The following is a 16,831-nucleotide window of genomic DNA, read 5'->3' as shown; positions in this document are numbered from 1 at the left end:
GCAGCTGCCAAGTCACTTGAAATACATCTACTTGGGTGAACATAGCACTTTACCAGTGATAGTGGCTGCAAATCTAAGTTTGGGGGAGGAGGGAAAGTTGATCCGAATTTTGAGACAGCACAAAACAGCTCTTGGTTGGACCATTGCGGACATAAAAGGGATCAGCCCGTCAAGATGTATGCATCAGATTTTTCTGGAAAATAATGCAAAGCCTACCCGAGAAGCACAAAGGAGGTTGAATCCACATATGAAGGAGGTTGTCAAAGCTAAAGTTCTAAAGCTACTTGATGTGGGGGTAATTTATCCGATTTCAGATAGCAAGTGGGTCAGTCCAATTCATGTAGTACCGAAGAAAAGTGGCATTACTGTAGTGAAGAATGAAAATAATGAATTGATACCTACACGAATGACCACGGGATGGAGAGTGTGTATTGATTATAGGAAGTTGAACAACGAAACTCGAAAAGACCACTTTCCGCTACCATTCATTGATCAGATGTTGGAGAGACTAGCTGGGCATAGTCATTATTGCTTTCTTGACGGCTATAGTGGATACAATCAGATTGCCATAGCACCTGAGGACCAAGAGAAGACTACGTTCACATGTCCATATGGCACTTTTGCATACCGAAGGATGCCGTTTGGGTTGTGCAACGCACCAGCTACATTCCAAAGATGTATGATGAGTATTTTCTCTGACATGGTAGAGAAGTTTATTGAAGTTTTCATGGATGATTTCAGTGTATTTGGAGCTGATTTTGATGAATGTCTTGAGCATTTGAGGTTGGTGTTAGAGAGGTGTGAAGAAACCAACCTTGTTTTGAATTGGGAAAAATGTCACTTCATGGTGCAAGAAGGAATTGTGTTGGGTCATCTGATTTCCAGCCGTGGCATTGAAGTCGACAAGGCAAAAATCGAAGTCATATCTAAGCTGCCTCATCCTACCACAGTAAAGGGTGTGCGGAGTTTTCTTGGTCATGCGGGGTTTTACCGAAGATTTATAAAAGACTTTTCCAAGATCTCGCAACCTTTGTGTGTATTGCTGACAAAGGATGCTGAATTTGTATGGACAGATGACTGCCGGACAGCATTTGATAAGTTAAAACAAGCACTCACTTCAGCTCCTATTATGCAGGCACCTGATTGGGAGTTGCCATTTGAGTTAATGTGTGACGCCAGTGATTATTCGCTGGGAGCTGTTCTGGGCCAGCGGAAAAATAAGACACCATATGCCATCTATTATGCTTCTCACACCATGAATGATGCTCAGCTGAATTATTCAACAACGGAAAAAGAATTATTGGCAGTGATTTTTGCATTGGAAAAATTCAGATCTTACCTCATTGGCTCGCGAGTTATTGTGTATACAGACCATGCTGCGTTGAGGTATTTAATGACAAAAAAGGATGCAAAGCCAAGGCTAATACGTTGGGTTCTACTTTTGCAGGAGTTCGACTTGGAGATTAAAGATAAAAAGGGAAGAGAAAATGTAGTGGCTGATCATCTTTCTCGGCTGCTACCTGACAATGAACATGAAGAACTTCCTTTGGGTGACTCTTTCCCGGATGAACAGCTCCTGTCCATAAACACACTGCCATGGTATGCCGACATTGTGAATTATCTTGTTACTAATTCTTTTCCTACTGATTTGTCTTATCAGGAAAGGAAGCGGATAATTTCACGGGCTAGACATTATATATGGGATGATCCTTACCTTTTCAAGATATGCCCGGATCAAATTATTCGTAGATGTGTAGCACAATGTGAACAACAAGAGATCTTGACTCATTGTCATGCTTATGCATGTGGAGGCCACTTTGGGCCTAAAAAGACTGCAATTAAGGTATTTCAAGCTGGTTTTTATTGGCCTACTATTTTTAAAGATGCTTGGAGTTTTTGTAAGACTTGTGACAGATGCCAAAGGACCGGTAACATAGCTGCCAGAGATCAAATGCCTTTAACAAGTATTCAAGTCCTTGAACTTTTTGATGTATGGGGAATTGACTTCATGGGTCCTTTTCCCAACTCTTTTGGCTTTGAATATATTTTAGTTGGTGTTGATTATGTGTCCAAATGGGTCGAGGCTGTCCCCTCACGAACTAATGATCATCGAGTGGTTGTGAAGTTTTTGCAGGACAATATTTTCTCTCGTTTTGGGATGCCACGAGCGATCATTAGTGATGGTGGCAGGCACTTCAATAATTATGCATGTTCGGCCCTAATGAAGAAATATGGGATCACTCACCGTGTGGGAACCCCATATCATCCTCAGACGAGTGGGCAAGTGGAGATAAGCAATAGAGAAATCAAGGCCATTCTTGAGAAGACGGTGAATCCAAACAGAGAAGATTTTTCTCTACGCTTGAATGATGCTTTATGGGCATACAGGACTGCTTACAAAACGCCCATTGGGATGTCTCCATTCCGGTTGGTTTATGGGAAAGAGTGTCACTTGCCAGTTGAATTAGAGCATCGAGCTTATTGGGCTATTAAAAAGCTAAATTTTGACATGAAGGCAGCTGGAGATAGGCGTCGCTTGCAACTAAACGAGCTTGAAGAATTACGGTGTGAAGCTTATGACAATGCTAAGTTATACAAGGAGCGTGCAAAGCAGTACCATGACAAGAAGCTTGTACGGAAGACTTTTTCTGTGGGACAGAAGGTGCTGGTGTATAACTCTCGTTTGAAATTGTTTCCGGGAAAACTCAAATCAAAATGGCATGGCCCGTATGTGATACAAGCTGTGTTTCCTCATGGTGCATTAGAATTAAAACATCAATATTCTGATCACACATTTAAGGTGAATGGCCATCGAGTGAAGCCTTATTGGGAGAATGTACAAGTTACTGTGGATGAAGTGGTATATCTCCAATCGACTGATCTCTGACCGAGTATAAGGCTATGTCCGGCTGAAGACAATAAAGTTAGCACTTCATGGGAGGTAACCCATGTGGAAGAGGAGCACAATTTACACAACTTCAATCAGCTAAGTCTCTCTTCTTTTCTTTCCCTTATTTTTGTTATTTGTTTTCGTCCTTGCAAATTTTCTTTTGTTCTTTCTTCTTAAACATTGAGGACAATGTCAATTTCAAGTTTGGGGGAGAGGGAATTTGCTTTTGCCGAAAATTTCTGAAAAAAATTTTTGAAAGCGTTTTGAGAAGAGAATTGGCATACTTGTGCTTAATTGTTAGGCAGTGTTTTTGAGACTGATGGTGTGATTATTTGCATAACCTTTTGCAATGAATGTCTGCTTAGCTTACACATTATTTGCAACACCACTTAGCTTGTGAGGAGCCTTCAGGAAATTTTGTGTGCTATGAATTTCATGACTTTGTATAGCTAGAACTTGCATTAGACCATCTGAAGTAAATACTATGTTTTTGTTCTTTGAAAGTGATGAAGGCATTCTTTGTTAATTTTTGGCCTACCTTGAACCCGGCTGTTGCTTCCAATCTTTTCATTGAATTTTTCTACTCTTGCGATAAACCTTCCCATCTATGTGATGTGTTATGCCTGTGTCATAAGTCATAAAATAGTATCCATCATGAGGCTATGGTCGAGGTGGTTGTAAGGTTATGAGGAGTCTAAGTATGATGTTGAATGAAGAAATCTGAACAGTGGAGAGAAGTATATAAGTAGAGTGCTGGGGACTTTGTAGCCTTTGTGCAGCCTAAGTGTGGCCTGAAGTGTATACAGTGAAGCGGTGACCAAAGTTAAAATAAAAAAAAATATATATATATATATATATGGAGTAGGGTTGGTGCCAGGCCCTACAGCCGCCGCAGCCCTTAATTTTCTCTTCTACCTCTTGCACCTAAAGACAGGGGAGATTACCTTTCTAAAAAAAAAAAACTTGGGTTAATTCTCTCACCTTTGGCAACAATACCGAGTTCATTAATGACTACAAGAAGTGCAAAGAGGAAGAAGGAGTTAGCGAGCAAGAAGAAGGGAAAGGTGGTTGAGAGTGCAGATGTCCTTGTGGAGGAAGAAGAGGGTTTTGACCGATTCATATCCCCGGCAGTGCAGATCGAGTGTGAGGAAGTGTGGTCGAAGCGGGCTTTGCATGTGGAACGCCATGTTGTGGTGGAGCACTTCCAACGGGTTAACTGGTATTACAAATTGAAAGAGAGGGGATGGCTCGGCATCACCAGTGTTCCAGGTGTGGCTATTCGGCAACTGGTTTATGAGTTTTATGCCAATTTGATAGTTAATGATAACCATTGTATGGCATATGTTCGAGGTAAGCAGTTCTTTTTCAACCCAAGAAGGGTTTCATCTGTTTTGAGCTTAACCGAACCATTGAAGAAACCTAGCTTTAAATTTAGGGATTTTGGAACTTTGAATGTTGATATTGTGTGGCCTGATTGGAGAATTGTGGTTGAAACTCTGACTGGGAATAGTAGTGATGAGCCGAACAAAAATGTGATTTTATATGTAGATTTGATGCAGCCTTATAGACTGTTAGCTCAGATAGTGACCAGGAATGTGATACCTGTGACTCATCTCTCCACTGTCAATGCAAAGTCTTGCTATTTGATGTATGCCATTATTTGTGATTTGGATTTTTGCATGGCAAGTACTATATATGATCACATTGTTAAAGTGAAAGAGGACAATAAACCTGGTCAGGTGCTGCCGTTTGGAGTGCTAATCACTACTTTGTGTCTTGCTGAAAGTGTGGAAAAGGAGCTGGGTGATGTTCAGGAGAAAAGGAAAGCACCTCTTAACAGGTTTTGGTTTGATAGAAGTGAAGTGCAGCTTGTTAGGCAGCAGCAGAAAACTTCTGGGACAGCTGAGGAGTCTCGGGTGCATAATACTGAAGAAGGAACTGTTGGTGCAGGTTGTGGTAATTTGGACGAAAGGTTGGAGGCTGTTGAGGAGAAAGTGACTGATTTGGGTGTTGAAGTTGAGCAAGTAGGGAGTTTGCAGGGGCAGGTTATAACCCGGTTGGAGCATCTTGAATCAACAGTTGAGTCACTTCAAATGAGTATTGGAACACATATGCATGAGATGAAGGAGGCAGTGCAGAGGTTTGAGGCTCAACAGAGGGAGATGTTTGATTTGATTCGTGATGGAAGCCTACCCTGAAGTTATGTGGTTGTGTGCTGGTGTTCGAGTAGGTTGCTGACAATCTTATTTGTCATTTTGGAGTAGGGGAGTTTTCTTTTGGTACTATATTATGTTGGGATGGTTAGATGGAGTTAGGATTAGTTTTATGATGGATGCCTATTTTTGAGACTGTGATATAAGGCATGATCATCACATATTTTTGTTAAACCAGACCTTTATATATCTTATGCTATTCCCTGCAGTTTATCCTTTGTGCATTGAACTTAATTGTGATTGGATTATGATGACTTTAGTTTGAGTCCAATTTATATTTATTTTGTGCATTTTTGAGCCTTCCTTAGCCAAGTTTCGTGCTTCTGAAATAAAGTCCTTCGGATTCATTGAATGAGGATTTTAGTGTGAAGTAAGATTGGTGGACATGTGAGCATATGGCTGCAGGTTATGAATTCATAAGAGAGTAAACACCACCTTTAAACACTTGAGTGAAAATTTTCTTCTATATATTATGTGTGTACCTTGGTGAGGGTGTGTGAGAATAGTTGTGTAAACTAAAGTGGTTGTGAGCAGAGTTAGGGCTGTGCAATCTTCTACTAGATGTCAATATTGCATTGCAATAATGAGAGAGTACTTGTAGTGCCAATTCTTGATTGAAGTTTTTCAACTGATGTTTAAAGGATTTAAACTTTTTTTTTGATTGATTGCTTGCTTGAGGACAAGCAAGAGTGAAGTTTGGGGGATTTTGTTAGGTGTAAAATACACCTAGTTTTATGGGCTTAAAAGTATTATTTTTCTATGATGATTAGTGCAAAATACTGCCCATATTGTGTTTTTGTGCACAGGTACTGCTGGAGAATAAAGTCATTACTGGACAGAATTTGTAGCCTGTTTTGCAACTTGTCGCGGCCGCAGAACGTGGGAACCAGACTTGTTTAATTAAGTTGCTGACGTGGCAAGGGCAATTGGGCCAGTTTAGGGCTTGCTAAGCACTATATAAAGAGTGTTAAGCTGAGACAAAAAGGGGGACTTTACTTTGCGCAGCCGAAGACCAAAGATTGAAGAAGTGGGTGTCGGCAGGAAGGAGGAGAAGCAACATCAAAGCTGGGCACATCAATTCTTCAGCAAATTTCTACTCTTCCATTGATTTGAACATTGTCTATGAGTATTTATATGGTTTTAGTTATGAGCATGTGTAGCTAAACTCTTTTCTAGCTAGGGTTTGGTAATTCTTCTACCATAAACCTTGTGCACAGATTTAATTGACAATCAGACTAAGTTTAATTTTTTGTTCTCTGGATTGATTGCTTATTTCCTATTGTTATGCATGCCTGATCAACATCATAGTTTTAGGAATTGTTAGTTAAACATATTCGGCTGACCATGACCCGGTGTTTGACGAAGTAACGAGAACTTGCGTAAGATCCAAGTTTTGGGAACATAGGACATAATTGATTGGGTAATAGACCATTATCCTAAATTGTGCAACTGTCGATTTCCTAGTGCTTATGCTTGTCTTAGGAAACTCTTAGGGTAGACCAACCAAGACTCCTTTGATAAGAAAAGATCTTGCAACTGGACCAAAGTCAGGATCGTTGTTTAGGGAAATCTAATTGACTGCAGCTGGACCAAGGCCTTTCAATTGACATTGTTAAACTTTTAAATTGTGTGATTGCATATTAATTTGTGTGCACAGGTGGAGGTAGTTGGCAAGCCAAACCCAAGCTAGTTTTTCATCCATTGATATTTATCTAAATTTTATTGCTAGTTAATATTAGAAGCATCCGAATTTAATTTGCACTATTGTTAGTAGTTATAGTTGGTAATTAATACAGTCCTCTTGGATTCGACCCCTTTCACTATTATACTGTCAGTTGGCACGTACACTTGCGATTGGGATAAACCCGTCGGTGTTGAGTTGCAAGTATTTCTTGCAATAAAAAGTATCGATCAGTATTCATCAAAGATAGGATCTCCAACTGGATCGAAGATCAGTTCTTCTACAAGAACAACCTCTGAATCGAAAATATCAAGAACATCTTTCACATGATCGTAGACCTTCTCACTCAGAACCCGTCCACCACCACGATTTTCATGTTTATAGGCCTTCTCTTTCGGAACCCGCCTACTACCATGACCTTCACAGACTCCATTAGCTCTACCTTCGCGTACCATGATTGTGAAGGAAGACCTCACTCTGATACCAACTGATGCAGCAAGCGTTGTGGAAAGAACACCTACTTGGATCTGTTGATTCGACACACGAATACCAGGAACAAGTCTACTTAAATATGTTCATTCGACACACGAATACCAGATTTAAGGCTTCAAAACTTTGTTTATTCTAGTGAATACCAAAGACTTGGAAAAGACTAGTCGTCTCTCAAGAGCAAATGATGCAGCGCGGTGTGGTGGAAAGAACACTTACTTGGATCTGTTGATTCGACACATGAATACCAGATTTAAGGCTTCAAAATTTTGTTTATTCTAGCGAATACCAAAGAATTGGAAAAAACTAGCCATCTCTTAATTTTATTCAATCAAAAACTCAAAACTGAAATTCCTCAATGAGGGTTACAACCTTATATAGTAAGCTAAACGAAACCATAGACACTTCTAATAGGAAACAATTACCTAAAAGTAAATATATAAAAGTACTCTTAATAAAAAGATACTAGACTCATAGAAAAATAATATTAATTGATTTACAAACAATTGATTTCCTAAAATACCAGAATAAAATATTTAATTGAAATATCTCAATCTGCATCAGATACTCCCTAATGTACGTTGGAGTTTCATGAAGTGAATTTCCCCTGGGCCGTATAATCACCTTAGCCATCTTCATAGTAGCAGCCAGAACTGCATGGAAATAGCGACTGATTGTTTCCCCTAAATATTGAAAACGCTCTTGTACATCTCTATTTGTTTCTTCATGCCCCAGAATATTAACAAACATAGCAACTATCTCCATAATGGTTGTCTTCTTCGATTGTTTCAACCCATAATCATCTCTTAATACTCTGCACAAACTTTTAAAGGCATTAACGTTCATTATAAACACTTCATGACACCGTATCGGGTTACCATTAAACACTTCCATCACCCAAGCGTATCCCTTCATCTCACTGGTCCTTCATGGTAAACTCCCACTATGAGGTGAGATGTTCCTATAATGGTTTAACCTTATGTAGTAAAAGATAAGGGCAATGCTTTGTAGCTTCATAGTCTCAATAACATCTTCACTGCTATCACTATTGTATTCCATGCATTCATCCTATAGTCCATCCTTTCATCCATATCTGTCATAAATTGGCAGGAGTAAATACGTATCAATTCATAAATAAAACTCCATTAAAAATAAAATACTAACAGTAGCTGCGAAATTATATATATCACACATCAAATCCATCTTCAGTTCTAATCAGCCAATTCAATAATCATTTAAAAACATGAACAATCCAAATTGAAAAACCTTAATTCATACTTCTATTTCATTAAAGGCAAAAATGTACTTAAATAAAAAACAAGAACAAACCAAATTAATAATCCAAATGTACTATCAACCAGAATAATGTAAATAAATGTAGAATTTTGGACAAAGTAAATTTAACACTAACCACTCGGTCCAAATTCATTGCTCTTGTTGTAAAGCCTCTCTATGTAACCAAACCGGGAGTGATGAGGAATAGCAAGAAACAAACTCCGCTTCACGCGTGACGCGAACAACTCAATTACGTAGTAGTAAATGTGGGGGTAACTATCTGAGATGTTCATCTTAACCAAAGCTTACACACATTAATCATAATATCAAGTTCAACAGTCATATTCTCGTAGTACACCTTCTTCGATGCAAAATACGCACGTTTTTCATCACTAGTGGTCTTCTTGGAAACATAGTAAGACCACTGCTCAGCACTGGTTATCTTCAATCCAATACAGAGATTCTGAACCTCAGGTGGGGTGATGTCAGTAGTTGAGTTGTTCTTCCTCCTACAGCCTTTACTGGTTGAAAAAGAAGTCTGCCTGGTGGAACCAGCAGCATGGCCTGTGGAACTAGCTTCTTGCAATGGTGTTATCACATTGTTAGGAGAAAATCCAATGGATAGGTCATCGCCAAGGATGTCCATATCTACATGTGTCACTGATTGTGGAGTGTGGCAGCAGTTATTATCTCCTACGGATTGTGAAATAACCTCATCACCAGTAGCGGAGTTTCCACCCCATAACTTGTCCATCTCCTCAAAGAGTGGAAGTCCAATTGTCTTAAACGTCTTGAAGTTTATGTTCTCCTGTTGACATAGAAAATAACATAATCAAAATCATATATAAGTCATTTGATTTAACAGAAGAAACTAAGTTATAAGATAGGAAACCTGAATCCTCGCAGCCCACCAGTCATCACTTGTCTCTATCAATCCAATCGCAGAGTTAAAACCCAATCTAGTTTCTGAACTCTTAAGTCTATTGAACAACTGTCAATTCTGTTTCATGTTGTCGTGTTTGGATTTCAATTTCACTGGCGAGGAGGAGATTTCAATAACCTTTTTGAATTCTTTAGAAATTTTATCCCACTTAACTACCCCAATGTTTTTCTTCTTCCATACAGTCAAGACCTCTAGAAATATTTTTGTGTTGTTTGTATCCCACTTAAACTTCTCACTTGCAGCTTCTACAATTTTATCTTTGCCTTTTGAAGACATTTCGCATATACTAAACTCAGTATAGAGGGATACAATCAGTTAATAACCATCTAATGCATAGACTGTCAATGCACAACACCAAATCATGTAATATATACAGAATTTATGTAACTTTCAATGTAGGAAAATCCAAGTATTCTAATCTGAGGAAACATTGAGATCGACAAAGGTAAAATGAGGCATTAAAAAGGTAGGCCATCCCAATAAGCTATGCAACAATTAGAACATGTCCAATCGACAATCATTCTAGATACAAACAGAGATGAACATGATTGTAGGCAACAAACAGATATGGGAAACAAATGAACCTAATTGTAGGCAACAAACAGAGATGGGAAATCGACATGGGGTAGGCAATAAGTCAAACAGATTTAGGCTGATACGGTAGTTTAATATAGTAAAGATTGAGTCCAAAAGTAGCTAGGCGATCCAAATTAGATACGAAATTATGCAATGACAGTTATCTAATCATAGATATTCAATCATGAATCAAATTGAGAATAGGAGAGAAACTTGAGATCTTCACTCGCAATCCCAGAAACAGAAACCAAAAATTCCAACACACAAACCCGGACGACAAAGGCAATATATGAAACTCACTAAGGCAAAAGACATACAACATATATATCTTGCTTTCATATTGTTTCTAAGCACAGTTAGTGGGTTACTCTCTAATGAATGACTTGGACTTTGGTTATAAGATGAGGGTATAATCGAAATAAAACAAATCATGGGGACAAAATAGACAAATATTACTCAAATGGTAGTAAAATGCTTCAAAGTTGTAGCATTTATAAAAGTCAATAAAATACTGCAAAAATTGTCTCGAATTACATGCACAAAAAATTTTGTTTGGATGACTCATAGTATTTATACTACAAAGTAATAAAAAAACCCTTACCAAACTAGGCCATAGACGTGTAGTTTGTTGCCTTGTGATAGATATATTATTTCTTAATTTATGTAAGGTCTTAAGATAAATAGTACTTTTATATCCCCTATTATAGCACCTATTAAATATTTTAAAGAAATGTTAAAACACAAAAAAAAGAATGAAAATTGATGCATTCACTAAGATGATTTTATTGCTTATTAAATTCGTTGTGTTTTATGAATGTTGAAACGGTTGTTACGTTTAGTGTTTTTTTTTTCTGATGTAGTGTAAAATGCAATCACCACCACAATTAATTGATGAATTTATTGTCTAAGTTGCAATCACCACAATTTACGTTTTGAATCTTTTCTATTAGAATTAAATTACTTTAAATTATATGAAAGTTATAAAAATAGGATTCTTTTACGTGCAAGTATTATTTTATTTTTTAAATTAAAGAATTAAATAGTGATTTTATATATGAAGAGATATTGTTGTAGTATTTTACTAATACTAGTAGGGAAACTAAGTACTTACAAAAATACAAACTTTAAATTATAGATGACATTATTTTTTTCAAGTCTCAAAATTCTCACAATTTTCCGAAGTCCATCTTTCATAGTCAAGGGAGGAGGATAGTGACGAGCCTCCTACCTTTTCCTCCTCTTACGGCATAAGATCTACCATTCCTATGTATAGATATATTGTTTTATTTCTGTCTTTGTGCTGAATAAGGAATATGTAGGGTTTCTTCACCGCATCATCTCCCATGGAGATGGAACCTGGATGTTCTCATCTATCTGTCATGTATTTTTCACCCACACCGATTACATCGATTCTTCTTGTCTCCAATGACACGTACTTGATGCACAGTGATGAGTCTCTTAAATCTAGTATAAAACGATCTTTCTAGATGAAGGAAAAGTTAAAAATCTAAATCAATCAATGTGTGTTGTTTTTAGCTTCCTGTTTTTCATTTAGTCTATCCCAATTTATCTTGAAACAATGTTATTCAATACATCTTTGTGTTGTCCAGTGTTAGAATAAACACCACTCCATAGAATAACAATGTGAGAATAAACTAGACAACTAGGTTAAAATGACAAACCATCAATCCATAATGATGGTCCGTCAAACCGCGCAACACAACAAGCACATATGCTACATTGCTTGGACCTTGCCGGTTCTGTTCCAGGAGTGAGAAAAAAAAAATCCTCATAATAAATAAATAAAACTAAATGACTCTCAAGAGATACTTTACCACAAAAGTAACAAACTCACTTAGGAATTTTACAAATAGAACATTATTTTTCTGTATATATGATATCGTCATAGGGATACAATGAAAGATATTGATAAGACATTCTCAGCCTTCACAGTTCCAAGATCAGAGAAGCTAGTCAAAAGAGAAAGGCAGAATATCAACACCAGCTGCCAGGAAGCTTGTGCTCTTGCAAGAAATATACAACATTTAGTGAATACAGAATACAGTTCTACATTTTTATGCAGCATACAGTATAAATATCATGGCCTCGCTTCCACACCTGTGAACTCCACTTAAATAGTAGCAAGGAATATATTGACAGGAAGTTATGGCAACAATGTAGAAAGTTTCTCCAATTATTGGCAAATACACAATCTGCAATGACAAGATTATTGAGAGATTAAAGTGCTACTACAATCACAAGAACATAGGGTTTTATGACGCAACAGTTTGCTAAACACCAGATGCACAAGACCATATGTTGTTTGAAAATGAAAACTAAGCAGCTTTGGTGTTAGAAAACAATTAAGTCCGTTCGAAGAAGACTACAGGGTGCATCCACCTGCCCTTTCTTTTCAATTAGTAGGCACCCAAAAGGAGGTTGAGCCCACAACCTCACCCTACACTGTCATATGAGGTAACAAGATGCCATTGGACTATGCAATAAGCAATATCCTGTCCAATTAAACCTACAGCGCACTCGCCAGGGCTTGTGTGTCCAATACCTTGAACACACAACCTCCTTCAATTGAATAAGGCTTTACATTAACTAAGCAGACTTTATGATGATACTTACTACTTGAGTTTTTTCCCCATCAATAATGCTACCTCCAATGTCATCAAGCGAAAAATCCAATCTATGAAGGAAGAAAAACCAATTGTCTTCTTCAGAACCATGAAAACTCTGTTCCGGCCTAACTCATTCTATTCAATGCAGCCAAGAATGAAGCATCCTTATGCATAAATTATGAGGAAAAAAAACTATCTTTATCGTATATGCTTCTTGATCAGTCATGGAGAAACTAGTTACCCGCACACTTCCTAGTGTTAATTTAACTTTAGGCTACGAAGAAAATGACAAACATTTTGAGGGTAATTAACATATATATGTAACATTTCAATAGAACATATATGGTACTTTAATACGCACATATTCATGATTGTAATATGCCATTTTTTGTAGCTAAATGTGTGCATAAATGTGCACTTTGATTAGAGAAATACCTGCAAGATGGGGTTTGGGCGATTGCAGCAGTAATACTCAACATAAATGACAGCATTCATGCCCTTATTCCCAAACACAAAACCCACGAACCGGCTGCAAAGACCAAACCAATCAGTACAAAAAATCACCAAGTCGAAAATACACACACAATAAGTAAATAAAAAGTAAAATTGAGGGAGTACAGCAAGGAAGTAATCGTAGGCACCATAAGTGATGAAGTAGTTGATATGCTCGATGGGAATGCCCAGGAACATAGGTCAATGACCGCAAAGCATGGAAATCGCAACCAGGAGTGTCAACAGGCCATGACATATGATAATCCAAGGCACTTCCATTCTCTCTTGGATTCCAGAGAAACCCAAGTTCAAGTAGACAGAAAGTTCAAAGCTTTCTATGGAAGAATGTCTTTTTGCCTGATAGTTGTTAGATTTTAACTTTAAGTGCACTGGGAATAAAAAAATTTGGTGATTGTGTGCTTGACAACCAAATTTCAATCAAACAGGCAATTTTAGGGTACAGGCAAGAAACGAAACAATTCCTCGATGGACGAACTTTTTTCCCTTTTCCCTGTCCCTGATTTACAATTTTTCCCAGCACTGAATGTATGTAAGACAGAAATTGAATCTCTTACGTGAAATCTGAGCTGATGTAATTTCAAGATGAGCACAGAGTTTTGGAAGAAATTCATACAAAAATTGAATACCGGGAACCAAGCAACACTAACCCAGTTGCAACTATATATCTGCATAATTTATACTGTCCTCTATGATGTCAATGCAAGATCCTATGGATTTTCCAGTGGACATGGCTTCTGCAAGTCTTGCTCGGGCCATTTCATGGCGACGCAAAATTAAGATAGTGTTCAGTACAGACCATCTGACTTGAGAATCTGTTTTCTTCTGTGTGAAGCCCAAGCTTTTGAGTAATATGTCCAACTGTCATTAACAAACAAGGGGAAAAAAAGAGTTGAGTTGGTAATGTTGCATACTCCCACTGTTTACACATGCAATACTCTGTCAAGACAGGAATTTTTAAGCAAATGCTAAAATAGACAAACTGTGCGAACCTGATTAATGTCACCAAGCCCTCCTTCAGCAAATCCATATAAAAGGTACTCAGTTGCCACACCGGCTAGTGCTATACATAAGAACTTGTTCAGGGTCTGATAGAATATAGTCCAACATAAGAATGTTTCGCTTGTCGTGAGAGAGATTTACGATACTCAAATCTAAGAAGCTGACAACATACCATAGCTGATACTTTTCCTGCATTAACCTGCATCATGCAGAAATTTCAAACCAATCAAGTGATAATAAAAGATGGGCCACATGATGATGTTGAATCAGGAATTTGTCAGAAGATTATGTTTATCATTAGCAGCTAAGCCACTAGAGTGGAATGCAATGGTTGAGCTTCACAAAGAAAAGCCTTTTTTCATCTTATTTCACTTCCATGCATAGCCTACTTTCCTCTCCAAAGTTGAAGGCTGTACTTTGCGTAAGTACTGCTGGAGCTGGCCCCATATCAGAATCTTAGCACAGTTCCCTCACAGCTCTCCCAAACCAACCCCACCCCCTCCTCCTCCTTCCCTTTTCTGAATCCCTTCATCCTTGTGTATGTATTCAAACGATCATGAAATTAATCAATCCATCATATTTGTGGCTTGAAGCTCTCTTCTTTTTTTTTTCTTTTTGTGTGTTGCTTGAAGCTCTCAACTTAAAGACATAGTTCTCAATGGATGTGAAAACTATTTTCGTCATCAAATAGAGTAAGATTCACTTAGGTAGAAATAAACATTCTCATACCAGTCCTCCTTCGCAACACCCACAAAAAAAGGGTAAAAAAAAACAGCAGCAGCAGGACAGAGAACCCAATGATGACATAAAATTATCCTTAAGAAACACCTACTTCTTCAAGGAACTCGAAATCCACAAAAGTTGTCCCTGCTTGAACATTGAGAGATCCTTCCTTCTTGAAAGCTTCCAAACTTGACAGTGTATAACCCTTTGGAAGAATACCAAGCAAGTAGGCAATCAGGAAGTGCCCAGCTTCATGCTGCACAGAGAACAATATGCTATGGTAAGTAGCCGGAGTTAGAGTTAGTTCTCAGTAATGCATCAGACTTGTCAGAAGATACGAAGGACTAATTACTTGATAAGCATTTTAAAGAATAACTTCCTTGAACTTGCTACACCATTTGAAGCAGAAAAATGCCGTGGACATTATGACAATTAGCATGTTCTACAATATATAGCAGTATGACACCATAAAGTGCATGAAACTTGAGAAAACTGCATTTGAGGGTAAGTGCAAGAAATCTTACTTGAATGACTCTATTATGGTACTTCTGACTGAAGGTGTGACCAACTGTGTCGAGGACCAAGTTGCCAACTCCACCATTGAAAGCCACCTATAGACCAAGTTCAATTAGCCACCAGGACATTTCAGACCACTGAAAATCTCTTCTAGTACAAACGAATAAAAAATATTTGAGCCAGTGGATGCCCAATCAAAGGATGCTCAAAACAAAATAGGACAAAAGGAAGCAAGCTTAGATATCAAGAATGTTTGAAACAAACAAGAATCTACAAAAAGAAATTATAGTATTAATAAGCAAATAATGTTCACCCTTAAGATGCAGAACTGAAGTGAAAGCCGCCAACCAATTAACCATAATCAAAAACACATTTTGCACAAGGTAACTAAAAAAAAGCACTCAAAAATCTACGTTCAGAAATATAAGAACGTTTTGGGAAATGCTTAGGCAGGGACAAGTATGCAATTACAGATGAATTAGACATTCCTTTTGAGACTGATAAAGATGAGCAGAAGCAACTTACAGAATCCCATGTCCATAAAAACAACAAACCCAGAGAAATGAAGAGGACTTGTTGTGGGTTGAATCCAAATGCATTCCAAGCAGAAATCGCTCCAACAATTACCGCAAGCTGCAGATTCCTTTCAACAGAGCCAAGAGTAGTATCCACTGGAGATAGAAAAGACTTGGTTTCTATTCCATTCAACTTCAATTCCTCCAAAGTGTACAACCTTTGAGGTACCTGCAAGTACGGACCCAAATCAGGGCACTACAACTAAAAGGAGAGACCCAAGACCCATATAGCATGCCATCAAATAAAGAGAAAAAAAATTGAAAACCCCAACAATATAATTGTAATCTCACAAGAACATGAAAAGATTTACCTGCCGAGCTGCACCAAAACAACGCAGACCACCAGGTTTGGATAGCAGACCCTTTACAAGAGACAGTGCTTCCCTCTCATTTCCATTCTCTAGCTCCTTATCCACTTGCTCCAACACTCTTCTCCTTGAAACCTCAATTTCAGAGGAACCCAAAACCCTACACCAAGAATTCTTCAGTTGTGGAACTGTACAAAATAAGCTCCTGCTATAGACAACACTCCCCATCCATATCGATTCCAAATTGGAAACATAAGCCATTTAAATTTGATTGTATTTATCTTTAAACCAATAAAGACTATATGCCTCAACTGCAGACATTCTCATCCACACAATATAGGTAAAAGCTATTCATATAACACCATGTCATCAAACCGCCTTCATTAGTAGGAAATGGTCACCATTTTGACCTTTTTCTTCGAGAATGACCAAATAGCCCATCTAGGTGAAAAACAGAACAAGAGAACAGGTTTTTAATAAATCCATCACTCCACTTTCTCGGA

The 16,831-nt window shown here is 37.9% G+C and overlaps 2 protein-coding genes across 5 annotated transcripts; both read right to left on the bottom strand.

The window, feature by feature from the left end:
• Positions 1 to 8,662: 8,662 nt before the first annotated feature.
• On the bottom strand, positions 8,663 to 10,474 carry LOC120010124. Its single transcript, XM_038860826.1, has 2 exons — positions 9,441 to 10,474; positions 8,663 to 9,356 (listed from the first exon to the last, which is right to left on the bottom strand). Exon 2 carries the CDS (start codon positions 9,300 to 9,302, stop codon positions 8,838 to 8,840), a length of 465 nt encoding a protein of 154 aa, XP_038716754.1. The 5' UTR covers positions 9,303 to 9,356; positions 9,441 to 10,474; the 3' UTR covers positions 8,663 to 8,837.
• Positions 10,475 to 11,874: 1,400 nt separating this feature from the next.
• LOC120010663 lies at positions 11,875 to 16,661 on the bottom strand. Of its 4 annotated transcripts, none has more exons than XR_005470894.1 (10): positions 16,332 to 16,660; positions 15,971 to 16,189; positions 15,454 to 15,540; positions 15,039 to 15,185; positions 14,379 to 14,405; positions 14,197 to 14,292; positions 13,855 to 14,065; positions 13,130 to 13,223; positions 12,186 to 12,280; positions 11,875 to 12,091 (listed from the first exon to the last, which is right to left on the bottom strand). XR_005470894.1 is itself a non-coding variant. In XM_038861456.1 (7 exons), exons 1-7 carry the CDS (start codon positions 16,587 to 16,589, stop codon positions 13,865 to 13,867), a joined length of 1,035 nt encoding a protein of 344 aa, XP_038717384.1. In that variant the 5' UTR covers positions 16,590 to 16,661; the 3' UTR covers positions 13,234 to 13,864. The 4 variants fall into 4 exon arrangements, 1 of the variants encoding a protein (XP_038717384.1); XR_005470895.1 differs by having other exon boundaries at positions 11,875 to 12,083; XR_005470893.1 differs by having other exon boundaries at positions 11,875 to 12,280.
• Between the last annotated feature and the right edge of the window lie 170 nt (positions 16,662 to 16,831).

This window comes from Tripterygium wilfordii, chromosome 12 (genome assembly GCF_013401445.1).
Source record: "Tripterygium wilfordii isolate XIE 37 chromosome 12, ASM1340144v1, whole genome shotgun sequence".
NCBI classification, from domain to species: domain Eukaryota; kingdom Viridiplantae; phylum Streptophyta; class Magnoliopsida; order Celastrales; family Celastraceae; genus Tripterygium; species Tripterygium wilfordii.
Note: the sequence above shows the minus strand (reverse complement) of the source record. Positions and strands in the feature narration are given on the sequence as shown.